Below are 18,390 nucleotides of genomic sequence, written 5' to 3'. Positions count from 1 at the left end.
AAAGGCGCTGATCTTATTCTTAATGTATCTCTTAAATTTAGTAAGCAGCTCTCATCATCCTCTAAGCTGTTTTCTGTTTTAAGATCTTGTTTGTTGTTTTCCTCCTTGAAGCTGCTTTTATTCATTTACACATGTATCTCCCTTAGCGTGTTTTCTTATCTCTTTTCAGTTACTGGAATCCTGAAACTTGGAGATTGGTTTTTCACGACTATATGAGGTGCAAGTGTGCCTAATTTACAAAGTCTGCACTCTCTCTTGGTTAGGACGTTGTGCCCCAGGCCCTGCTGGATCAGTATCTCTCCATGACCGACCCCTCCCGGGCGCAGACAGTGGACACGGAGATCGCCAAGCACTGCGCGTACAGCCTGCCGGGCGTGGCACTGACGCTGGGCCGGCAGAACTGGCACTGCCTGCGCGAGACCTACGAGACGCTGGCCTCCGACATGCAGGTGCGGGGCCCCTGTCCACGCTCCCTCGCGTGCAGAGAGCTTGCCAGTGACACCAGAGCACTCCCCCGTGGGTCCAGGCTCCTCCCTCCACCTGAGCAGCCTCTCTTCTTTTTTGTCTGAAGTGCTAGAATTAGCTTCCCGTTTGACCTGCTGAGGTTCCTAACTCAAAGGTGCTGTTGTCTAAAGTTTACGTGCAGATTAATTCTTGAGAATATAGGGTTTCATTTTACCCCAGAAACGGTGTTATAAATGCTTCCTCCCTGGTATTTTTCAACCTTAGCAGAACTGCAGTCGTGTTAGGGCTGCCAAGGTCTGGGCCCAGCGGGCAGCGCAGTGTGGGTGGGAGAAGGTTGATGGGTGTGTGCGTGCCCGTTTGTGCACACATGTGCTCACCACCACCACCCGTTTGAGAAACAAGAAATGGGAAACATTGACCCTTGGTTGTTTGTGGCTCTTTGTGGCTGTTTCCCCAGGCTTTGCCGACTTCACCACCCGCCCTTGGGTCTGTCTTCTATACACCCAAGTCCCTTTTCTTCAGCGACCTTCATCTCTCAGTTATTCGAAGGCATCTGCTGGGACTAATTTATACTGAGTTGTGAATGGTTATCCCTCGGTGTCTCAGTTGACTTGGCAAGTTGGAAGTCAAGAGTCCCCTTGGGAACATAGTTTAAGTCCCTCCTCCGACCTCTGGAGAAGCTGATCCCTGCTCAGCCCTCAGGGGTGGAACTGGGCGTGGGACACATGGCCAAGACCAACGAGTGTTCCACCCTCTGTGTGAGCGGCTTTCCACCTTTATTCTGTGGACTCTCGGAGCTGCTGGTGACGGGGACGGCTCTGGATGGGTAGGGCTTATCCAAACATCCTGCCTTCTCCCATTTGATACATTGAACATGGGTACAGCATATTATCTCAAGAACAGGTTCTTGTGTTTGGGGGCGGGGATAAAGCCTTTGTTCTAAACAGCTTCTCAGCAGGTAAAGTTTTAAACTAAATAAGAAAGTAAACTTTTTTAAATTAAGGCCACATGAAGAAAAAGCTGTTTTTGACGTATAAAGTCTCCTGTAAATGGAGCACATTTCTGTTCCGGTGTTCTTTTCCAGGGCTGCCCGCAAGAGATTTTTCCAGTCTTGTATCTCTTTAATTGCCAGTTCTTTAAAACGAGTTTTGTGGTTGTTTTTAATCCAGGGTAGTCTGTGCAGAGTCGGGAGGGCCAGTGCAGGGAGAGGCACACCAGCCAGCCTTCGATCCATGTGGGACGCCAGGAAATTGGGCATCCGGTGCTCCGAAAGCTACACAGGCTTCACCACCAGTGATCTCCAAGCATTTTTTTCCTTCCTAAGTGAAAGGGGGATAACATATACTGTGCAGGGATTTTGCATTTTTCTGCCAGTTTTTGATAGAAAGTAGGCATTTAAAACTTGGTATCTATTATTACTATTTTATTCTGATTTAACTTGAGATTAATAACATTCAGGTATAATAAATTAACCTTCATACATTGTGCAAAAGTTAAAGTACCAAGACTTTGTGATCAGCTTACTCACGCAGTTGTCTTTATTTCTGCAGTGGAAAGTTCGAAGGACCTTAGCCTTCTCCATCCACGAACTTGCAGTCATCCTTGGAGATCAGTTGACAGCTGCAGATCTGGTTCCAATTTTTAATGGATTTTTAAAAGACCTCGATGAAGTCAGGATAGGTGTCCTTAAACATTTGCATGATTTTCTGAAGGTAATTTTTAAGTTCTTTTGTATAAAAACACACTAAAATTCTGTAGAGTTAAAGTTTTGACTTTATGCTGCCATCAAGATAGGTTTCTGTACGTTCTATGTAACAAATGTAGCCATGACTTTGATGGTACCATGTGGTTAAAAAATAGTCCCATTCTGATCAGTTTTGCTAGTGTCACTTCAGTGTTTAATTTAAAAATTACGCTAAATTTCATTTTTAAATGACATTAGATCATGGTTACAAACATTTGTACCTTTTTTCTCATAATTACTGAACTAACATGTAGGAAATTACATGGACATTAAGCCTTCTGTGGTGTGTCCTCACCCCTCTGATGTGGATCTCTGGTCTCTGACAGGAGCAGCGCTGACTTTACAAATTGTTTAATCCTGGAGAACTATTGTAGTCGTAAAGTTTGAGGTGCAGAAGTATCATAATTGAAATTGCTCTAATTGTCCCGATAATGTTCCCTCAACTCAGAATCCAGTGGGGAATTGCACATAGAATTTAAATATCACGTCTCTTTAGCCGTCTTAAATCTAGGACAGTTTCCCTGACTTTTCACCTGTAATGTCATGGACCTTTTTGAGGGGGCCAAGCCAGTGGTTTTGGAGAATGCCCCCCAATTTGAACTTGCCTGAGCACTGTCACACAGTTAGATTCAGGTTAAACAGGTGTTGTCTGCCAAGAGTATTACCTCTCTACCTAGGTCCCTGGGTGTTTTTCTGAATGGGTTGCGTCAGGGGTAACACGATGTTGGCTCTTGGGTCCCTGGTGATGCTGAGTCCGGTCCCGTGGCCGTGGGTCAGCTCACTTTTCCATCGAGGTTATTGACTCCTCGGTGGGCGATTCTTTCAAACTCTGAACAGCTCTTTCCCTGAGTCCTTCACACAGTGCTTTTGCATTTCTGCATCTGTACCTGATTCTTGCCTGAATCACTTGTTACTGTGTGAGTTGTAAAATACTAATTTTCTGTTCTTTGTAATCCCTTCTGTGTTTACTAGTTAGTATCTCCTGTAAAGATAACCTTTCCCTTCTCTTCCTCTGCCTCTTTGCAAATTTTTCTTAATATCAGTGTGGACTCTAGAATTACTTTTTTATTCCTTCCGTGTAATGTAATCTATTTCTGTCGGGTTTTTTTGTTTGTTTTTTAACATCTTTATTGGAGTATAATTGCTTTACAATGGTGTGTTAGTTTCTGCTTTATAACAAAGTGAATCAGTTATACATATACATTATGTCCCCATATCTCTTCCCTCTTGCATCTCCCTCCCTCCCACCCTCCCTATCCCACCCCTCTAGGTGGTCACGAAGCACCCAGCTGATCTCCCTGTGCTATGCGGCTGCTTCCCACTATCTGTATTACGTTTGGTAGTGTATATATGTCCATGCCACTGTCTCACTTTGTCCCAGCTTACCCTTCCCCCTCCCCGTATCCTCAAGTCCATTCTCTAGTAGGTCTGCATCTTTATTCCCGTCTTGCCCCTGGGTTCTTCTGATCCTTTTTTTTTTTTTTTTTTTTTTTTTTAGATTCCATATATATATGTTAGCATACGGTATTTGTCTTTCTCTTTCTGACTTACTTCACTCTGTATGACAATCTGTGGGTCCATCCACCTCACTACACATAACTCAGTTTCGTTCCTTTTTATGGCTGAGTAGTAGTCCATTGTATATATGTGCCACATCTTCTTTATCCAGTCATCTGTTGCTGGACATTTAGGTTGTTTCCATCTCCTGGCTATTGTAAACAGAGCTGCAGTGAACATTTTGACACATGACTCTTTTTGAATTATGGTTTTCTCAGGGTATATGCCCAGTAGTGGGATTGCTGGGTCATATGGTAGTTCTACTTTTAGTTTTTTAAGGAACCTCCATACTGTTCTCCATAGTGGCTGTATCAATTTACATTCCCACCAACAGTGCAAGAGGGTTCCCTTTTCTCCACATCCTCTCCAGCATTTATTGTTTGTAGATTTTTTGATGGTGGCCATTCTGACCGGTGTGAGATGATATCTCATTGTAGTTTTGATTTGCATTTCTCTAGTGGTTAATGATGTTGTGCATTCTTTCATGTGTTTGTTGGCAATCTGTATATCTTCTTTGGAGAAATGTCTATTTAGGTCTTCTGCCCATTTTTGGATTGGGTTGTTTGTTTTTTTGATATTGAGCTGCATGAGTTGCTTGTATGTTTTGGAGATTAATCCTTTGTCAGTTGCTTCATTTGCAAATATTTTCTCCCATTCTGAGGGTTGTCTTTTCGCCTTGTTTATGGTTTCCTTTGCTGTGCAAAAGCTTTGAAGTTTCATTAGGTCCCATTTGTTTATTTTTGTTTTTATTTCCATTTCTCTAGGAGGTGGGTCAAAAAGGATCTTGCTGTGATTTATGTCATAGAGTGTTCTGCCTATGTTTTCCTCTAAGAGTTTGATGGTGTCTGGCCGTACATTTAGGTCTTTAATCCATTTTGAGTTTATTTTTGTGTATGGTGTTAGGGAGTGTTCTAATTTCATTCTTTTACATGTAACTGTCCAGTTTTCCCAGAACCACTTACTGTAGAGGCTGTCTTTTCTCCACTGTATATTCTTGCCTCCTTTATCAAAGACAAGGTGACCATATGTGCGTGGGTTTACCTCTGGGCTTTCTATCCTGTTCCATTGATCTATATTTTTGTTTTTGTGCCAGTACCATACTGTCTTGATTACTGTAGCTTTGTAGTATAGTCTGAAGTCAGCGAGCCTGATTCCTCGAGCTCCGTCTTTCTTTCTCAAGATTGCGTTGGCTATTCGGAGTCTCTTGTGTTTCCATACCAATTGTGAAATTTTTTTTTCTAGTTCTGTGATAAATGCCAGTGGTAGTTTGATAGGGATTGCATTGAATCTGTAGATTGCTTTGGGTAGTAGAGTCATTTTCACAATGTTGATTCTTCCAGTCCAAGAACATGGTATATCTCTCCATCTATTTGTATTATCTTCAGTTTCTTTCATCAGTGTCTTATAGTTTTCTGCATACAGGTCTTTTGTCTCCTTAGGTAGGTTTATTCCTAGGTATTTTATTCTTTTTGTTGCAGTGGTAAATGGGAGTGTTTCCTTAATTTCTCTTTCAGATTTTTCGTTGTTAATGTATAGGAATGCAAGAGATTTCTGTGCATAAATTTTGTATCCTGCTACTCTACCAAATTCACTGATTAGCCCTAGTAGTTTTCTGGTAGCATCTTTAGGATTCTCTATGTATAGTATCATGTCATCTGCAAACAGTGACAGCTTTACTTCTTTTCTGATTTGGATTCCTTTTATTTCTTTTTCTTCTCTGCTTGCTGTGGCTAAAACTTCCAAAACTATGTTGAATAATAGTGGTGAGAGTGGGCAACCTTGTCTTGTTCCTGATCTTAGTGGAAATGGTTTCAGTTTTTCACCATTGAGGATGAAGTTGGCTGGGGGTTTGTCATATATGGCCTTTATTATGTTGAGGAAAGTTCCCTCTATGCCTACTTTCTGGAGGGTTTTTATTATAAATTGGTGTTGAATTTTGTCAAAAGCTTTCTCTGCATCTATTGAGATGATCATATGGTTTTTCTCCTTCAGTTTGTTAATATGGTGTATCACATTGATTGATTTGCGTATATTGAAGAATCCTTGCATTCCTGGAATAAACCCCGCTTGATCATGGTGTATGATTCTTTTATGTGCTGTTGGATTCTGTTTGCTTGTATTTTGTTGAGGATTTTTGCATCTACGTTCATCAGTGATATTGGCCTGTAGTTATCTTTCTTTATGACATCTTTGTCTGGTTTTGGTGTCAGGGTGATGGTGGCCTCGTAGAATGAGTTTGGGAGTGTTCCTCCTTCTGCTGTATTTTGGAAGAGTTTGAGAAGGATAGGTGTTAGCTCTTCTCTAAATGTTTGATAGAATTTGCCTGTGAAGCCATCTGGTCCTGGGCTTTCGTTTGTTGGAAGATTTTTAATCACAGTTTCAATTTCAGTGCTTGTGATTGGTCTGTTCATATTTTCTATTTCTTCCAGGTTCAGTCTCGGAAAGCTGTGCATTTCTAAGAATTTGTCCATTTCTTCCAGGTTGTCCATTTTATTGGCATAGAGTTGCTTGTAGTAATCTCTCATGATCTTTTGTATTTCTGCAGTGTCAGTTGTTACTTCTCCTTTTTCATTTCTAATTCTGTTGGTTTGAGTCTTCTCCCTTTTTTTCTTGATGAGTCTGGCTAATGGTTTATCAATTTTGTTTATCTTCTCAACCAGCTTTTACTTTTATTGATCTTCGCTATCCTTTCCTTCATTTCTTTTTCATTTACTTCTGATCTGATCTTTATGATTTCTTTCCTTCTGCTAACTTTGGGGTTTTTTTGTTCTTCTTTTTCTGATTGCTTTAGGTGTAACGTTAGGTTGTTTATTTGAGATGTTTCTTGTTTCTTAAGGTAGGCTTGTATAGCTATAAACTTCTCTCTTAGAACTGCTTTTGCTGCATCCCATAGGTTTTGGGTCATTGTGTTTTCATTGTCATTTGTTTCTAGGTTTTTGTTTTTTTTGGTTTTTTTTTTTTTTTTTTTTTGCTATACATGGGCCTCTCCCTTTGCGGAGCACAGGCTCCGCACGCACAGGCTCAGTGGCCATGGCTCATGGGCCTAGCCGCTCCGTGGCATGTGGGATCTTCCCAGACCGGGGCATGAACCCGTGTCCCCTGCATCGGCAGGCGGATTCTCAGCCACTGCGCCACCAGGGAAGCCCTGTTTCTAGGTATTTTTTGATTTCCTCTTTGATTTCTTCAGTGATCTCTTGGTTATTAAGTAGTGTGTTGTTTAGCCCCCATGTGTTTGCATTTCTTACAGATTTTTTCCTGTAATTGATATCTAGTCTCATAGCATTGCAGTTGGAAAATATACTTGATACGATTTCAGTTTTCTTAAATTTACCAAGGCTTGATTTGTGACCCAAGATACAATCTATCGTGGAGAATGTTCCATGAGCACTTGAGAAGAATGTGTATTCTGTTGTTTTTGGATGGAATGTCCTATAAATATTAATTAAGTCCATCTTGTTTAATGTATCATTTAAAGCTTGTGTTTCCTTATGTACTTTCATTTTGGATTATCTGTCCATTGGTGAAAGTGGGGTGTTAAAGTCCCCTACTTTGATTGTGTTACTGTCAATTTCCCTTTTTATGGCTGTTAGTATTTGCCTTATGTATTGAGGTGCTCCGATGTTGGTTGCATAAGTATTTACAATTGTTATATCTTCTTCTTGGATTGATCCCTTGATCATTAGGTAGTGTCCTTCTTTGTCTCTTGTAATAATAGTTTTTGTTTTAAAGTCTATTTTGCCTGATATGAGAATTGCTACTCCAGCTTTCTTTTGATTTCCATTTGCATGGAATATCTTTTTCCATCCCCTCACTTTCAGTCTGCATGTGTCCGTAGGTCTGAAGTGGGTCTCTTGTAGACAGCATATATATGGGTCTTGTTTTTGTATCCATTCAGTGAGCTTGTGTCTTTTGTTTGGAGCATTTAATCCATTTACATTTAAGGTAGTTATCTATATGTATGTGCCTATTACCATTTTCTTAATTGTTTTGGTTTTATTATTGTAGGTCTTTTCCTTCTCTTTTGTTTCCTGCCTAGAGAAGTTCCTTTAGCATTTGTTGTAGAGCTGGTTTGGTGGTGCTGAATTCTCTTAGCTTTTGCTTGTCTGTAAAGCTTTTAATTTCTCCATCAAATCTGAATGAGATCCTTGCTGGGTAGAGTAATCTTGGTTGTAGGCTTTTCTCTTTCATCACTTTAAATATGTCCTGCCAGTCCCTTCTGGCTTGCAGAGTTTCTGCTGAAAGATCAGCTGTTAACCTTATGGGGATTCCCTTGTGTGTTATTTGTTGTTTTTCCCTTGCTGCTTTTAATATTTGTTCTTTGTATTTAATTTTTGATAGTTTGATTAATATGTGTCTTGGTGTGTTTCTCCTTGGATTTATCCTGTATGGGACTCTCTGTGTTTCCTGTACTTGATTAACTATTTCCTTTCCCATATTAGGGAAGTTTTCAACTATAATCTTCTCAAATATTTTCTCAGTCCCTTTCTTTTTCTCTTCTTCTTCTTCTGGGACCCCTAGAATTCGAATGTTGGTGTCTTTAATGTTGTGCCAGAGGTCTCTGAGGCTGTCCTCAATTCTTTTCATTCTTTTTTCTTTATTCTGCTCTGCAGTAGTTATTTCCACTATTTTATCTTCCAGGTCACTTATGTGTTCTTCTGCCTCAGTTATTCTGCTATTGATCCCTTCTAGAGAATTTTTATTTCGTTTATTGTGTTGTTCATCTCTGTTTGTTTGCTCTTTAGTTCTTCTAGGTCCTTGTTAAATGATTCTTGCATTTTGTCTATTCTGTTTCCAAGATTTTGGATCATCTTTACTGTCATTACTCTGAATTCTTTTTCAGGTAGACTGCCTATTTCCTCTTCATTTGTTTGGTCTGGTGGGTTTTTATCTTGCTCCTTCATCTGCTGTGTGTTTTTCTGTCTTCTCATTTTGCTTAACTTACTGTGTTTGGGGTCTTCTTTTTGCAGGCTGCAGGTTAGTAGTTACCGTTGTTTTTGGTGTCTGTCTGCAGTGGCTAAGGTTGGGTCAGTGGGTTGTGTAGGCTTCCTGGTGGAGGGGGACTAGTGCCTGTGTTCTGGTGGATGAGGCTGGATCTTGTCTTTCTGGTGGGCAGGAGGTCCACGTCTTTGGTTTGTTTTGGGGTGTCTGTGTCCTTGTTATGATTTTAGGCAGCCTCTCTGCTAATGGATGGGGTTGTGTTCCTGTCTTGCTAGTTGTTTGGCATAGGGTGTCCAGCACTGTAACTTGCTGGTTGTTGAGTGGAGCTGGGTCTTGGCGTTGAGATGGAGCTCTCTGGGAGATTTTCGCCGTTTGATACTACGTGGAGCTGGGAGGTCTCTTGTGGACAAGTGTCCTGAACTTGGCTCTCCCACCTCAGAGGCACAGCACTGACGCCTGGCTGGAGCACTAAGAGCCTGTCCTCCACACGGCTCAGAATAAAAAGGGGGAAAGAAAGAAAGAAGGAGAGAGAGAGGGGGAGGGAGGGAGAGTGAGAAAGAGAGAGAGGAAGGAAGGAAGAAGATAAAATAAAGTGATTAAAATAAAAAATAAGAAAAAAAATTTTTTTAAGTAATTAAAAAAAAAGGACAGACAGAACCCTAGGACAGATGGTGGAAGCAAAGCTATACAGACAAAATCTCACACAGAAGCATACACATACACACTCACAAAAAGAGGAAGAGGGGAAAAAATCATAAATCTTGCTCTCAAAGTCCACCTCCTCAATTTGGGATGATGCATTGTATATTCATGTATTCCACAGATGCAGGTACATCAGGTTGATTGTGGAGCTTTAATCCGCTGCTTCTGAGGCTGCTGGGACAGATTTCCCTTTCTCTTCTTTGTTCTCACAGCTCCCAGGGGCTCAGCTTTGGATTTGGCCCCGCCTCTGCGTGTAGGTCGCTGGAGGGCGTCTGTTCTTTGCTCAGACAGGACGGGGTTAAATGAGCAGCTAATTTGGGGGCTCTGGCTCACTCAGGCCAGGGGGATGGAGGGGTACGGAGTGCGGGGCGGGCCTGTGGTGGCGACAGAATCCAGCGTGACATTGCACCAGCCTAAGGCACGCCGTGCATTCTCCCAAGGAAGTTGTCCCTGGGTCACGGGACCCTGGCAGTGGCGGGCTGCACAGGCTCCCCGGAAAGGAGGTGTGGAGAGTGACCTGTGCTCGCACACAGGCTTCTTGGTGGCGGCAGCAGCAGCCTTAGCATCTCATGCCCGTCTCTGGGGTCTGTGCTAATAGCCGTGGCTCGCGCCCGTCTCTGGAGCTCCTTTAAGCAGCACTCTTAATCCCCTCTCCTCGCACACCAGGAAACAAAGAGGGAAGAAAAAGTCTCTTGCCTCTTTGGCATCTCCAGACTTTTCCCTGGACTCCCTCCCGGCTAGCCGTGGCGCACTAGCTCCCTTTAGGCTGTGTTCACGCAGTCCTCTCCATGGGATCTGACCTCCGAAGCCCGTGCCTTGGCTCCCAGCTTCGCCCGCCCCAGCGGGTGAGCAGACAAGCCTCTCGGGCTGGTGAGTGCTGGTCGGCCCTGGTCCTCTGTGCGGGAATCTCTCCGCTTTGCCCTCCGCACCCCTGTTGCTGCGCTCTCCTCCGTGGCTCCGCCACCCGCAGTCTCCGCCCGCGAAGGGGCTTCCTAGTGTGTGGAAACCTTTCCTCCTTCACAGCTCCCTCCCACTGGTGCAGGTCCCGTCCCTATTCTTTTGTCTCTGTTTTTTCTTTTTTCTTTTGCCCTACCCAGGTACGTGGGGAGTTTCTTGCCTTTTGGGAGGTCTGAGGTCTTCTGCCAGCGTTCAGTAGGTGTTCTGTAGGAGGTGTTCCACATGTAGATGGATTTCTGATGTATCTGTGGGGAGGAAGGTGATCTCCGCGTCTTACTCTTTCACCGTCTTGAAGCTCCTCCTGTCATTTGTTTTGACCATCAAATGTGGCGAATAAGAGCCCCTTAAAGCCACTCCTGTGTCCTTTCGATCGGCCCCCTCACTGCCAGGCACGTCTTACTTTCAGGTCTACCTTCTCCTTTCGCTCCAGCTGGGAGTCAGGATCTCCCCGAGGAGCCCAGGTCTTTTCTGGTGGAGAGCTGGGATTTAGAAGCCAAGATCCAGGAACTAGATGTGCTCATTGCTCCCGGACGTCATTTCTTTTAGGCTTTTTCAGGGGATAGGAGGGGGTTTTTTGGTTTGAGGGGTTTAAAAAATTATTTAGTTCATATTGCATCTTCCAGTCCAGTACCATTTTCTCTCCTTTTTTCACATTTTTTTTCTTTTCTATTGTGGTAAAAACTCTTGTTTTCAAAAATGTTAAATTATTTAGTGATTTGCTCAATTCGACGTTTTAGAACTATTCCAACATCAAATTAACCAGGTAATGGTCAAGATTTCCTTCAGCACTTTCTGTCATTGGAACATGTTCCATGAAGATATATGGTCACAATACTGAGTTTAAACTTAGACTTTTTCTGTGTGACTCTTATCTGTTTGATGTACAGTTAAATTTATTTGCTTCTGTTTATATCAACTTTTAGGGTTTTCCCCCTTGTTAACTATAAACCTACTCTTAAATATTTATAGAACGATTATTGGGATAAACTTATTTTTTTCACTCAGATATTTATTGAGCACCTACAATGTGGCATCACAGTGCTGTCCACTGGGCTCACACTATGAGCAGGGGCATAATCCCTGTCTTCAGAGGGTGTGTGACAGTAAGGATGCCACAGGAGTGTTCTGGTAAAGCTTTGCCCGGGGACAGTGGACAGTAGAGGCCACTCACTGGCTCAAGAAGCAAATATTTCAAAAGGGGAGAATGACTCTTGAAGATAAACGGGATTATCAGGGAAAATGGACTTAATACCAATTTTTAAAACAAATGTACCTACTACATCTGCTCTCCTTCAGAAGAACTAACCATGTGATTTAGAGGTTTTTTAAGCAGTGTGGTAAAGGAAATAATGTCTCTGCCGTGTCCTAGTGAATATTTTTATTTGTCTCTTCAGCTTCTTCATATTGACAAAAGAAGAGAGTATCTGTATCAACTTCAGGAGTTTTTGGTGACAGACAATAGTAGAAACTGGCGCTTTCGAGCTGAACTGGCTGAGTAAGTTCTCATCCTTGATCAGACTGTTTTGGGGGTGTTGCTTCACCTTTACCTTTCCTGGGTTTCTTCATCACTTTGTGTGGGTCCAGGTTTCTGCCTGGCATCCTGTTCCTTTAACACTGCCTGTAACACAGGTCTTGCTGGCAGTGAATTTTCTCAGCTTTTTTTTTATAAGACCGTGTCACCTTCACTTTTTTTTAATTGTGGTAAAATACACATAACCACTTTTGCTGCTGGTGCAGTGCCCCCCCATCTAGTTGTAGAACATTTCGTCCTCCCAAAAGGACACCCCACGCCCATAAGCAGCGGCCCCGCAGACATCAGTCTGCTGTCTCCGTGCGTGTTTGCTCTTCTGAGCGTTTGGTCCAGATGCGCCGCATAACCCCCGGCCTCTGTGCACGGCTCCCTCACTCAGCACAGTGTTGTCGGGGTCCATCCACGTGGCAGCCGTGAATAATGCTCTGAGTGAACATACGACCTTTTAAGCCATTCATCTGGGTTGTTTCCGGCTGATGTGAGTAGTGCTGCTGTGAGCATCGATGTACTCATACAAGGTTTGTGAGGTGGATTTGCTGGGTCATCCAGTAATTCTGCGTTTAACTTGTTGAGGAGCTGCATGACCGTGTGGACAATGGCTGCAGCGGGTTACATTCCCACCAGCAGTGGATGAGGGCTCCCATTTCCCCACATCCTCCCTGGCTCTTGCTGTTTTCCTTTTTTTTTCTTTCTAATTGCAGCCAGTGTGTGTAAAGTAGCGTCTCACTTTGGTCTTGATGTGCATTTCTTTAATGTTTAGTGATGTTTAGCACCATTTCATGTGCTGTTGGCCATTTGTATATATTCTCTGGAGAAATGTCTATTCAAGTCCATTGCATATTTTTTAATCTGGCTGTTTGTCTTAAATTGGGTTGCTGAATTGTAAGAGTTCTTTATTAAATATTCTGGATTCTGGACCTCACCTGTATTTTCAAAAGGTATCTTTGCTGGGTACGGAGTTTAGGGCTGAGTTTCTTTCGGTGCGTGACAGGATAACTGCCCTGAGTTCTGTCTTGCCTGGCCTCCTCTGCAGCTGGTGTGGACGGCAGAGCCCGTCCAGGCAGCAGGTGCTGGGTTGGGTGGTGGTGTCTCCATATGACCTTCGATGCCCTCTGCACTTCATTTCGTCCAGCCGTGGGCTGCCGCTGCCTTTTGCTGATGATGGGAGCTGGGGCTGGGGGCCTCTTCGTCCCGTTCTCTGCGCACCCTCTGCCCCTGTATCCCTCCGCCGCTGTATCCCTTCGGCTCTTCGACTCCGCGTTACCCGCTCTCCTCCGGCCCTGCGCTTCGGCATCCCTTTACTCCTCTGCCCCCCTCCACCCCCCCACCCCCGTGCACGTGCCCCTCCTTCCTTGTGCCCCTCCACCCTCCCAGCCCTGGGCTGCGGTTGCCCCGTGGTGGAGGCCGCCGGGTGCTGGGCGAGGGGAGGCCCTCTGCCCCTTGGTTCGGCCTCGGTCTTGGGGAGGCCTGTGTGCTGGGCTCCCCAGAGCCTCCACCCGCCCCGGGGCTCGTGTCTCTGCCCTGGACCCGTGCTCGGTCAGGGCAGTGCTTCCTGCGCCTCCGCAGCAGGACGAGACTTGCGCTTGGCTCCGAGGCTCTGCGGCTCCACGCTGGGAACGGGCTTTTCCTATCCCCTGTCTCCGGCTGCAGCCTGGCCTTGCCCGGGCGGGGGCGCGGACAGGCTTCGCTGACCCTCCGCCGGCCACAGGAGGCTTTTGCTCCTTGAGAGCGAGGCCTCCCTGTGCGCCCCAGGCTGGGAGGGGGTCTGCGGGGCGCCTCCCGGGGGATCCGCGTGCCCTCGGGCGGGGCGGTTCATCGCTGCGCTGGTTGTCTGTGTCGTCCGCCTCCTGCCGGTGGCACACGTAACCCGCCACAGACACAGCCCGGGAGGTGGGAGTCTCAGCGTGTCTGCGGTCCTCCTGGGAGGGTGTCGTTGCCTCCTCCACTCAGGCCGATGGGGGACGCCCTGGTCCCCGGTTCTCGGTGACTTGGTGGGAGTAGGCGCAGGAGGGGCCTCCCCGTGTCCCCCACCCCTGGTACCGGAGCCTCCCTGAGAAGCTGCCCGGAGCCTGACTGGTACACAGAAGGCTGCCTGAGGCTGCTGGCGCCTTCTCACTAGACGGCTGCTGTGTGGACGGGAGTTTCCCAGCAGGTCCTCAGCAGTCACCGCGGGACCGTGTCCCGTGTCCCCATGGAGCCAGCCGGGACGTGCTTTGCTGTGTCCGTCGCCGTGGATACAGTTCCGCAGTGTTTGTGTCCTGAACGTGTGTGTTGTTTAGATGCAGATCCAGACACACAGCGTCCAGGCCAATCGCTGGTCTCTGCATGTGTTCCTCTCACAGACACGACCTTGGTGACTCACGCTTCAGACGAGCAACCTATTTTCATTTGTCGTGTTTACTGTTGAGTTGTAATTGTATTTTTATAATTCACTTTGTAGACAGCTGATCTTACTTCTAGAGTTATACAGCCCCAGAGACATTTATGATTATCTACGCCCCATTGCCCTGAATCTGTGCGCAGATAAAGTTTCTTCTGTTCGTTGGATTTCCTACAAGTTGGTACGTGTTCAAGTTCTTACAGCCTTAGCCCAGCACACGTTTGGTGAGAACACTGGGCAGAGGTGTGGCTCACCAGTGCGTGCCCCCCTAGGTTGGCGAGATGGTGCGTAAGCTGCACCGGGCCGCGCCGCCCACCTTCGGGGTGGACCTCATCCGCGAGCTGGTGGAGAACTTCGGCCGCTGTCCCCGGTGGTCCGGGCGGCAGGCCTTCGTCTTTGTCTGCCAGGTGAGTGCGGCCACACCGGCTGCCTGTCTCCTTGGGCCCCTTGCCCCCCTCCACACCCTCGCTCTCATCCTTGAGGGCAGAGCTTCGCCATCTGGCTCACCCTTCCCCGCTCCGTCCCCCGAGCTCCCGAAAGCGGTGCTGCCCTGGCCGTCGTCCTGGTCCACGGAGCTTGCGGGTCTGCGGCTGTGAACATGACCGTGATGCCAGGCCTCCGTGGGGCAGGTCACAGCTGTGCGTCTCTGCGGGGACTTAACTGTATCATTTTGTTTTGAGCTCCTGAGTGCCTGGAATATTGTTTTTAAAAGCTGTAACTGAAACCTGAGGCACTTAAGTTGTTTCTAAAAGGTTTTGCGAGCTGGTATTACGTACGGCCTGGTCGACTGAGCCGGCAGATTGAAGCAGGTCTTTCTGTTCCCAGACCGTCATCGAAGATGAATGCCTGCCCATGGACCAGTTCGCTGTGCATCTGATGCCACACCTGCTCACCTTGGCAAACGACAGGGTTCCGAATGTCCGCGTGCTCCTCGCGAAGACGCTGCGACAAACTCTGCTAGAAAAAGGTAGGCGGGCGACCCGCGAGGAGCAGGATAGGTGGTGGGGACACGGGGCAGGTGGGCGCCCAAGCGGAAGGGTTGGGGTCAGAGGAATAGTGTGGTCCGAGAATGTGCTGCGACTTGGTAGTGGTGGTTTGTGTCGAGAAAGGACACAAAGACGATTAAGGGGTGAGGAGAGCGATGTTGAATTTTCACTGTTCTGTTCTAGATGAATTTTTCTTTATAATTTAAAACTTAGTAGTTTGAAAAGTTGGAAGTTCAGTGAGGACTGTGTGACGAATACTGCCTTTGGTTCGCCCCACGTGAACGTCTGTCGCTGCCATTGGGGTGGGAGGCGTGTTTGAGTTTCCTCCTGCGTTTCATTCATTAGGCGGAAGACGTGCCCCTTAGCGTTTGCTTTGCTGCAGATCATGAGCACCTTAAGATTCAGGTTGTTTTACTTATTGTAATCCCCCAGAAATGCCTAATAAATATCATTTGAATGTGTGAATTCACGAACAAAGCACAGAAAGAAGTTTGTAATAGACTTCAAAGAATATGGGCAAATTAACGTTGCTTCTTTTTTCTCCTTTGGAATTTATCATATTGAACAGACAGGGAGGACTCTGGTTTTGTGTGTGTGGTTTGTACTTGGAAATGTTTTTCCTTTTACTGAGCTAAGTAATAGCTGTAACAAGTGCAAGTTTTAACATATTTACTAACATTGCTGCCATTAAACATCATGAGATTTAGACTGTTATTAAAACAAGATAGAGGCTTCCCTGGTGGCACAGTGGTTAAGAATCCGCCTGCCAGTGCAGGGGACACGGGTTCAAGCCCTGGGCCGGGAAGATCCCACATGCTGCAGAGCAGCTAAGCCCGTGCGCCATAGCTACTGAGCCTGCACTCTAGACCCCGCGAGCCACAACTACGGAGCCCACGTGCCACAATTACTGAAACCCGTGCGCCTAGAGCCCGTACTCTGCAGCAAGAGAAGCCACCGCAGTGAGAAGCCCATGCACCGCAATGAAGAGTAGCCCCCGCTCACTGCAACTAGAGAGAGCCCATGCACAGCAACAAAGACCCAACACAGCCAAAAAAAAAAAAAACAAAACAAGATAAATCTTCTAATTCTTCTACATTTGGGGATGTTTTTCATAGAACACAAATCAATTTGGGTTACTGTTTATAATCCAACAAAGCTAATTTCATTTGTGATTTGCTCTTCCTGTTTCCAGAGTATTTCCTAACCTCTGCCAGCTGTCACCAGGAGGCCGTGGAGCAGACCATCATGGCTCTTCAGATGGACCGTGACAGTGACGTCAAGTACTTCGCAAGCATCCACCCGGCCAGCACCAAGATCTCTGAAGATGCCATGAGCACGGCCTCCTCCACCTACTAGACGGCGTGGACCGGGGTCTCCCCACTTCTGGGGAGCTGAGGTTTGGCTCGTGACCACACGTGGCCTGGGACAGCTGTGGGGGACCTTCCTCCCTTGCAAACTTGATTGCAGGTGCAAGTTACCTACACCGATACCAGGGATTTTCAGAGTCAAGAGAAAGTACAGTAAACATTATTATCTTGACTTGAAGGGAAAATAATTTCTCAGAGGATTATAATCGTCACCGAAGCCTTAAATCCTTCTGTCTTCCTGACTGAACGAAACTTGAATTGGCCTAGCATTCTCCTTGTGGAAGGGATGGGACTCCCAGAGGCCTGCGTTGCTTTCTGCTGGTTTAATTTAATGACTGAGAGGTGGAAGTGCAGCCAGAAGGCGGCCGCGAGCCGGGATGGGGAAGAGACCTCCAGTATTAACCCTCGCTGTGTCCACACGGGCAAGGCCCTCGTGGGGTCTGCAGCCAGCTGCCCAGTCCAGCCCCAAGTGTGTGAACGGGAAAGGAGATATTTTTTGGATTTCTCCTGAGGGCTTGATGCTAACACTAAGTAGAGTCTGATTTTAACTCTTAAATGCAGCATATTGCTGTGCACATTTACAGAGCCTTTGCTGAGTATCTGTGTCCTGATTTTTTTTCATGCTGGTCATGACCTGAAGGAAATTTATTAGCACGTATACTGTATGTCAGGCGTTTTTGACTTGATCATGATCAGCTCTGAGGTGCAACTTTGTCTCACATACTGTACATACCTGTGCCTCCCCTGGGGAGGGCCGCAGTCTGTAATCATGCTGTTCAACTCTTGTGCACAAGTTCTCTTGTTCAAATAAAATTTATTACTAAGATCTATACAGAGAGATAGATACACTTTTGACTGTTTTCTAGATATCTGCGAATAAATGCAATTTGTGATCTGTATTAATGATTTTAGTATAAAACGGGAAAACTAGATTAAAATATGTCTTTTAACTAGTTGGGTAATTTCTTTGAAATCTGCGCACACCCCCGGGCCAGTTCTGCTCTTGGCTGGCAGCGGGGCCTCCTGGGCAGCCCCCCACCAAGGGCAGGCATGCACCTGGGGCTCACCCTGGGGTCTTCACTCCCAGGAGAGGCCTCCGAGCCCAGGTCTGCCCGTGCAAGGGGCGGTGGTGGAGCCTGCCTGCCCACGCGTGTCTGCATCAGGTGAGATGCTGCGTGAATGTGCTTTTATGAAGGGCTGTGGAGAGATGCTCGTTGCTTTTTTGAGCCCAGGTTGGAAGACCCTTGGCCTCTGAGCGGCCGCGGTGCTTCTGTGATTTTGGTTTTGTCTCCTCAGCTAGTGGGGACTCCCCAGGTTTGTAGTTAAGCCGAGTAGGGCCTTGAGCCTTGGCGGGTAGATCTGGGGATACACAGGCTGCTTCCTGTATATGTCATTACAGATGAGCCTTCGGTCTCTTACTCTTAAGCTGGCTATTTGTGCACTGGGAATAATGTGTGACCAGATTCCACTGAGACAAATGAATCAGTAAACACAGGTAAGGTGGGGCACAGGTAATAAGGGCGGGGCTGTGGAGTGGAAGGTGGTAGGTGGTGGCGGCTGGGGAAGGCATCTGTCAATCAGCCTCAGAGCAGAGGCTGAAGGAGGGTGAGATCTCTTTTGATGTCATTTAGCCTAATTTTTGAGGTGCACGTTCTCTGCTATTAAGCTATAATAATATACTTTGCCCCTCCCCCAAACTTCAGTTCTATAAATAAGAATTCTACACTAATAGCTGCAGTCTTTTAAAACAGTGGTAATAATAA

The 18,390-nt window shown here is 46.1% G+C and overlaps 1 protein-coding gene across 8 annotated transcripts in view; it reads left to right on the top strand.

The window, feature by feature from the left end:
* The window catches only part of PPP4R1 (protein phosphatase 4 regulatory subunit 1), a 61,066-nt gene extending 43,489 nt beyond the window's left edge, over window positions 1–17,577 (top strand). For all 8 annotated transcript variants that reach the window (XM_067699702.1, XM_067699704.1, XM_067699703.1 and 5 more), the window contains 7 exons: window positions 264–449; window positions 2,016–2,177; window positions 11,758–11,858; window positions 14,335–14,455; window positions 14,547–14,681; window positions 15,100–15,241; window positions 16,453–17,577. In XM_067699702.1, the coding sequence (XP_067555803.1) occupies window positions 264–449; window positions 2,016–2,177; window positions 11,758–11,858; window positions 14,335–14,455; window positions 14,547–14,681; window positions 15,100–15,241; window positions 16,453–16,616 (1,011 nt within the window). In that variant the 3' untranslated portion in view covers window positions 16,617–17,577. The remainder of the gene's footprint in view (window positions 1–263; window positions 450–2,015; window positions 2,178–11,757; window positions 11,859–14,334; window positions 14,456–14,546; window positions 14,682–15,099; window positions 15,242–16,452) is intronic.
* Window positions 17,578–18,390: the final 813 nt, after the last annotated feature.

This window comes from Pseudorca crassidens, chromosome 12 (genome assembly GCF_039906515.1).
Source record: "Pseudorca crassidens isolate mPseCra1 chromosome 12, mPseCra1.hap1, whole genome shotgun sequence".
NCBI lineage: Eukaryota > Metazoa > Chordata > Mammalia > Artiodactyla > Delphinidae > Pseudorca > Pseudorca crassidens.
The sequence above is the reverse complement of the archived record's forward strand: the minus strand, read 5'-3'. Positions and strand labels throughout refer to the sequence as shown.